The following is a 7,367-nucleotide window of genomic DNA, read 5'->3' as shown; positions in this document are numbered from 1 at the left end:
GCATGGAGAATTATTATGGATGAAGAGGTAGGAGAGATTGTTTCTCCTCTAGAGCACGTGGCAGGTGTGTATGTTTCTATTCACCACAAATATAATAAGCACTCCTTATATAACATGGAGACCTAAAATAATGTCAATCTTTGTATATAGGTTCTGGAGAGTTGTTTGATGACATAATACGCCATAGTAGCCATGATGGACTTTCGTGCTACCAGTTTGAGAGAAACGTGTTGGGAATTGTAGAGATTCCAACCAATAACAGGTTCAATGAGTTAATGTACACTCAATATCACACTTGAGCGCTTTTATCACGAACCTTGCAACAGTTGGAGATTGAGAAGGATGGATTGTCACCTTCAGAGAGGATACTCTCATGCATACATGAGACTCTTTTATTGCTGCAAGTTTTTTCAAAGGCTAGCATGGAACTAGAAACTTGTGAAAGATGGCATCTGTTGTGCTTAGCAATTGCATCCTCTGAAGGTCAAGCAACACAGTTGTACAAGAATGCTCAAAGGCTTGGCTCATGTCATTGCTTGAGCATGATTCAGAGAAAGGGAATCGCTCTACATGGTTTGAAAGCAACAAAAAGGGATCTTGAAGGTTGGGAGATCATTTCTTTGAAGAGTTATTGGGGCAGACAATATATTCATCTAGAGGGATTTTCCTACTCAAAAGTATACATATGCGGCGAGCGATATGAAGCAAAAGACAATGTGGTGATCACTTTAGGCAGAAATACTAATTTAGGACATCAAAATAAAGCAAGGGGTGTATGCAAGATCACGGGTTTCTTGTCACATGAGCATAACAGAGGCATTGAGTTGTTCTTGATTGGGGAGTTTATAAATGGAGGCAATGGAATAGATGCTCTTCAACTTGATAAGGTCACTGGGATGAGAGTGATCAGTGATGTGGATTTTTCTCGCAAAAAGAAGTGTCTTTTACCAACATATGCCATACTACACAAGTGCTTCTTTCTACCCTTGAGCAATACCCAGAACAAGGTGATATATGAAATGAGTGACACCATTTTTCGAACTTGGTTGCTACAACCTGGCAAGGTTGGATGTGCACGGCCATGGGTGGAAATAGGAGATGTAGTATTGGTTGTAAGCAGCTCCTTCATGTCTACTCCATCTTTCAAGGTTGCTGTCGTGTTCAATATAAATATAGAACAAAAAGCAGTCGAGCTAGGGTTTTTGAGGAGAGATCCAACCACGGAATATTGGAATGGTCAAGGAGAAAACAAGTGGCAGGATTTGGAAACATGTTTGGAGGTGCTTCATGGATGGTCTCCAATTCAAAATGCCAATGATGCAAATGTCATGCCTACTTGTTTTAAGAGAGGAATAAGAAATTCTTGATAGGGGCACTCATTGGAGTGCTCACTTTTTCAACCTTTAAAGAATTTGTCACTTTAGAAACCTCAGTTCATTGGGTGATTTTGTAGATAGCAAGTGGATACTCATTTTGGTGAAAGTGGCCCACGTTTTTCCTGACTTGTATTTCATGTGTTATGGTCATAATGGGGAGCCATTTCTTGAAGCATAAAATTGAGTAGCCATACTTATTGCTTTGGTGTCACATGAGCCTTTTGATTCTAATATAGCACCATTTCCTCTCTCTCTCTCTCTCTCTCTCTCTCTCTCTCTCTCTCTCTCCGGTCTCAAAGGTCATTATGGCCTTTTGAAGACGTTAATATAACATTTCATTTCTCTCTCTCTCTCTCTCTCTCTCTCTCTCTCTCTCTCTCTCTCTCTCTCTCTCTCTCTCTCTCTCGTAATTGGAGAGACAAACAGAGGGAGAGATCTGTGCTCACCTAAAATTAGAAAAGATTTGAAGCTATGAAAAGTGGACAAAGAAGAGATATATATGTCATTATTTCTTGTGGTAATTATTTAGTATTAAAAAATACAAGCCATGAAAAATAGACGTGCAAGACTTGAATTTGGTGTTTAATTTAAGTCCTAAACATTATTATCTCTCTACATTGCCCACACGTATGGTGGACAACCACCCCAACAACGTCGCACCCTATGGTGGCCACAGGAGGTCATGTTGAAGCTCTCTACCACATCATCAACCAATGTGAAGACGACTTAAATCATGTCGAAATACGCTCTATTCACACTTTGAGGTAGAAGCCCTTTTGACATGGTGTCGAGAGATCTGTGCATGTGTCAAGCCCTTCCCAAAGCTACTAGATGGTGGTGGAGCATAGCATGAGAAGCACATATGCACAGCCATTGGTATAAAGATCGAGAGGCATCATTCCACGGAGAAACCACAGTGGAAGCACCAGTAGCCACCTTAAACATCCACCTTGGAAGGAGAAAAAAATCATGCTCTTGACCTCCAGTTATATGGGTGCTGGTATGTTTGTAGGTTGTATTTACACACAATCCTCAGTAAAAAAGATAGATGGTGAGAAAAATAGCTATTGTAAAAGATAGTTGCTTATAATTATTTAAGTGGGACTCACATAAGAGTGACAAATTTTTGCATATGAAAATATTTGATGAAAATATATGAAGGTTATGAATGTGTGAAAAAAATTCACATTGTTTATATTTGTATTAAAAAATTATCCTTGAAATGCTACTGGAAGGTAAGAAAATATACTCATTGCAAAAAAAAACACATGGACTTGCTTAACGTGTAAATATTTGCACGTAAGAAAGTTACAAAATTTACATAGAAATTCTTTTTTCATTGCTATAAAAAAGCATATGTAATTTTTTCAGTGTAAAACAAGAGATATAGAAAACTTTCATGTGTAAAAACTACAATATTTACATTCGAATGGCAGTTTTTTGAGTCTAAAACATGTTATTCACACTCTAGAGTGAGAAAAGTGATATTCACACTCAATTTTCATAGGTGTAAAAATGTCTAAAACTTGTAGTGTATGCGCAAGTCCTGACAGTTCTCGTCAGATTTTACCGGGCCATCGACTAGTCGCCACCTTGCAACCTCCAATTGGGAGCTCTCCGTGTACTAAGCGTGTGACCACTCAAACGTTAAGAAACTTAAATTTTTAATATAAATTCCCTTAGTCGGCATAACCATAGCCTTGCCATTAAAACGTGGCTAGGCATGGCAAAGAGATTATTGGCCAAACTGACTGGTACATGGACAAACCAGAGAAACTAATGAATCCCATCAGAACAATCATAAGAACAGAGAGACAAAGCAAAAAGAGAAGAGCTAAATTTGAAAATGATTAGTTGATGCAAACGAAATGTTTACAGTAAAGCTATTGATCAGAAAGCCTTAATTTATTGACAAAATGTATGGCTCAATTATATGTCGACCATGCAAGTTTCTATGACGTAGCTGGAAGAAGCAAGAGAGAAGGCGAGCTATTCTATGGTTAGTTTCCATGAATCAATCTGTGCTTCACAAAGAATTTCTTTGGTGTTAAGAAAACATTATGCCCTCATTGACCGTAATTACCTTACGATCAAAGTAGAAGATTAAGTAGCTTCACACCATCATCTTTGGGAGTCTCCATTGCAGTACTAAAGCAGCTGCTTGATCTCATCATTTTCAAGCTGCCTCCTCCCACATGAGGGCGACTCGTACTCACAGACCCCTCTGAGTTCACAGAAGGGCTGGACACTCTCAAAATCTCATGAGGCTCTTCACCCTCGCCAATATATTGGCGGTGGTCAAGATTAATGAAAGCCCTTTCATGCTGCAAGCTTGGCTCAATATTGTGAACATGATAACCAAGCGTGACTGATGGTTGAGCTTTCAAAGTGAGGTCCAGCTTGCGCATGCCATATAACTGGTCGGACTCATCACCATTAACTCGATCCGAGGAGATCGTCGTCTGCTGCGGCAGTGGTTCCGGATCTCCCTTGCTCAGCATGTCAATATCTGGTTGATAATCACCCTCTTCACGTGATAGCCTGCTTGGAACACTCATATTGCGGCCGTCCTTATAATTATCCTCTATCAACTGCTTCAAGTGAGGAGGAATATAATGGACTCTCCTTGCCACTGGTGCGACCACACGGCTGTGCAGGGGTACATACTCAGCTGCAGGTCCGCGAACCCCAACCTTATCTGGCTGCTTCAGATGCTCGACAATATTAAGCTGAGATACACATCTATCTTGTGAGCAATCCCTTGAATATGAATTCTTGTAAGCTGCGATACATGACGTGATCGAAGGCCGCTGAGTTGGCTCTGTCATTTGTGAACCATCATGGCTATTGTCCACTGGTGCTGCACAAAAAGACATTAAGCTAGATCTTGGTCTTTTAAATATGGAGTCTTCCTCCTTCAAATACTCCGGTTTCCATTGCCGTATCCTCTTGCTAAGGATATGGGGCAGGACCGACGACGTTGTTGTATCCCCACCATGACAATTGGTAGATTTAGTTTTCAAGCTGCAAGCAGAGGTGTCGACAGAGGACTGGTCGGTGGTAGGGAAGGGCTGAGGCTGCATACAGAAACCAGGATTAATGTTAGGCTTGATTATTATGCCGGAAATTGACGGATGCGGCTGCTCGACGGTCGAGATAGACCCGGCACTGCAATCAATGGCTGGTACGAAGTTGCAGGGTTCTGATGCTGTGATCGATTGGAGATCTGTATACATGCCACTAGGTTTGGGTGACCCGCCTTTCAGCACTGAATCCACAGCAGCTTGGCATACTGCCCATTTGCCCGCAAAGAGCAAGCCCACCGCCCCGTACACAGGGTTCACCGTTCTTCCGCACGCCTCGTACAGAAGAGATTGAAACAAAGCTGTGATGTTAACACACATAATCAGCAATATTAGCAAACCTTAGCTAGCAGCATGCAGTTTTAAGCCAATTCTTTTTACATTAAACATCGGCAGCGCAAAAATTTTAGCAGAAAGCGGTCAAAACTCTTTGCTGTAGGTTCCAGCTTCACCACCTAGGGTCTAAAAATCAAGAGGCCAGCAACAAAGCTAGCCAAAGCTACTTTTCATGCAGCCTTCAGTAGGCTCGAGTGGGTTCCTACTTATTATAATCCACAGGATTGACATCATTTGTATCTCATATCCTCGTGAATTAGTGTTGTATGTATGGACCAGCAGATGATCATTAATGTTACCTGGCCTTTGGTTTTCTGGAACTCCGTTGATGAAGCCAGTAAGGCCCGCTCTCCCGAAGAACTTTGTTACAAACAGGGTTGCATGTGCTTGTGCCTCGGGTGAATCGATACATCGTAGAGAATGCCGCAGCACGCATGTCTCACTGCACCCTTTCCTCAGCACTCTACATCCATTGCAACTCATATTTACCCCCACTTATTATGATCTGCAACTCAAAATATATGGTGAGGCAAACACTTGATCAGCTCAGCTGACAGGTGCATTAGCTAGCCAAACTGATAGCAATACTAGAAAATGCTCAAGCTTGCTAGTTCTACAAAATATAAATGATTACGCACAGCAGCAACAGATATACGTGACACAAGCAAAACACAGGAGCACAAATTTGCAAGCAAAAATACCTAGTTTGTCGAGCCGTTTAGGCCACCGATCATGAGTTGTGATCAATAGTATAATGCGGGATAACAACAGGAAATCCTAGATTCGTGCAAGAGAGGGCTTACGGTGAGCTTGCTGATCTTCCTGGGTATGTGTGTGCGCGGACATGACACTGCATAATGAGTAAGAGTTTGAGGGAAGGCCGGGGGGGGGGGAGGGGGGGGGGAAGCTGTTGTTGATTAGCGCAACCCTAATAAGGTGATTAGAGGAGCATTATATAAAAGAGGGAGGGTTGAAGAAGAAGGAGAGGAAGGTGTGGAGAAGCAACCTCATACAGCAAAATTAGGGCTTGCAGTTAAATTAAAATTACATGTATGATATTCGTATGGATGGATATTATTCTTCCAAAGAATAATACAACTTTTAGTGAGATTATAAATTTTTTATTATTATTAAGATAAGATAATTAAGAGAATAATAAATTTTCATTCTTCCGAAGAACTGTGAAGACTACAACCTCGAATAATTTTAGTCAGATTATACAATTTTTTTATTACTACTAGTAATGTAAGGACGTATACATGTACGGTAATACAGTATTCCTTGTAGAGAATACATGCATTAGAATTTAGCCGGCATTAAGATTTACTATTTCAAGTGATCACAGCACCATCTTTTACAAAACCTCTCTCTCTCTCTCTCTCTCTCTCTCTCTCTGTCTCTCTCTCTGAGTCTCTCTCTCTCTCTGTGTGGAAACTGGGAGTCGTCTGGGACCGCCCACCTCTCCTAAACCCGGCGCCATGACTACGTGTGTTTCTGGAAATTCAAAGAACTGTAGGAAATTTTTTTAACGGGATCCAAATTGTCTGTATGTGCGCTTCGGCTCCTGAAGAGCCAACCTGCCCTTTTTGGTCGTCTCTCTCCTCCTTCCCACCATACGTCCAGCAAACGTGATAGATTCGCCTGCCAACAAGCAGACATTGATAGTGAGAGAAGAGAGAAGGAAGAGAGAGAAAGAGACTCCCAGTCTCCCACTCGGGGAGAGAGCGGAAGAGAGTGAGTGTCTCCGTGACGCATCGACGCCGTATGATTTACGCATCGCATCGACGTCGTTCATCGTCCTTGATTCTGAGATACTGTTTCCTGAATCTCGGAAGAACCTCTAGGCTCTTTCCCTTGCAAGTTGCCGAGGTTAATTCTATATCTCTCTCTCTCCCTATATATATATATATATATATATATAATAAGTATATCCTTCTTTTGCAGGTGGGATCAATGGTTGAGGGAAGGGTTGCGAGGCGGGCAAGATCTAAGCCGTTCATTGTTTTGTGAACTCAAAGGGATCCCAATGTGAATTAAACGGTGAACTCAAAGTGATCTCTAACCAAGCCTCAACACTATTTCCCACGGCCTTTTTTAGGAGGGGATCAATGGCCAGTTTTTAATTGGGGGAGCGAAGACATCGCGACCCGGCGATCTTATGATGCCGCCCAAATTTACCAAGTAATCACACTCCTGCGAAAAGTGGACGGCCATTCAACTTGGTTGGCCCATCATTCCTCATCATTGGTATTTAAAGCATGGGATATTCACTCATTTGAGTGGTTATTTAAATTTGATTTCAAATGCTCCTAGGTGCATTCACACCCATTCACTTAGCCCCTTCACTTTCAGCCCGCCCTCCTCTCATGCTTCTCCAAAAACTATCCACAGCGAACTCCATGTGAACTACTTAAAGCCATAATTGTGTACTTCAAGTGAATCACTTGTGATCCAATTGTGAAAACTTGTGTAAATCTCAAGTGAACACGTACCTTGTGAACTTGAAGTGCCAAGCCTTCTTCTGCAAGGGTAAATCTTTACCCCATATTTGGCTCAAGGACACAAGGATTTT

At 41.7% G+C, this 7,367-nt stretch overlaps 2 protein-coding genes across 2 annotated transcripts; one reads left to right on the top strand and one right to left on the bottom strand.

Annotated features, from left to right (window-relative positions):
- The first annotated feature begins 542 nt into the window (after positions 1-542).
- On the top strand, positions 543-1,367 carry LOC147441397 (uncharacterized). The gene has a single exon (XM_086483429.1). The coding sequence runs from the start codon at positions 543-545 to the stop codon at positions 1,365-1,367; it is 825 nt and encodes a 274-aa protein (XP_086339555.1).
- Positions 1,368-3,211: 1,844 nt separating this feature from the next.
- LOC147441396 (uncharacterized) lies at positions 3,212-5,705 on the bottom strand. The gene is made up of 3 exons (XM_086483045.1): positions 5,497-5,705; positions 5,095-5,300; positions 3,212-4,761 (listed from the first exon to the last, which is right to left on the bottom strand). The coding sequence occupies exons 2-3, from the start codon at positions 5,276-5,278 to the stop codon at positions 3,467-3,469; spliced, it is 1,479 nt and encodes a 492-aa protein (XP_086339171.1). The 5' UTR covers positions 5,279-5,300; positions 5,497-5,705; the 3' UTR covers positions 3,212-3,466.
- Between the last annotated feature and the right edge of the window lie 1,662 nt (positions 5,706-7,367).

This window comes from Adiantum capillus-veneris, chromosome 15 (assembly GCF_014529385.1).
Source record: "Adiantum capillus-veneris isolate H3 chromosome 15, ASM1452938v2, whole genome shotgun sequence".
Lineage (NCBI taxonomy): Eukaryota > Viridiplantae > Streptophyta > Polypodiopsida > Polypodiales > Pteridaceae > Adiantum > Adiantum capillus-veneris.
The sequence above is the reverse complement of the archived record's forward strand: the minus strand, read 5'-3'. Positions and strand labels throughout refer to the sequence as shown.

Coding starts and splice junctions, on each gene's coding strand:
- LOC147441396 (XM_086483045.1), bottom strand. CDS start 5,278: ATGAGTTGCAATGGATGTAGAGTGCTGAGGAAAGGGTGCAGTGAGACA. Junction 4,762..5,094: donor TCCAGAAAACCAAAGGCCAG/GTAACATTAATG, acceptor TTAACATCACAG/CTTTGTTTCAATCTCTTCTG.
- LOC147441397 (XM_086483429.1), top strand. CDS start 543: ATGATTCAGAGAAAGGGAATCGCTCTACATGGTTTGAAAGCAACAAAA.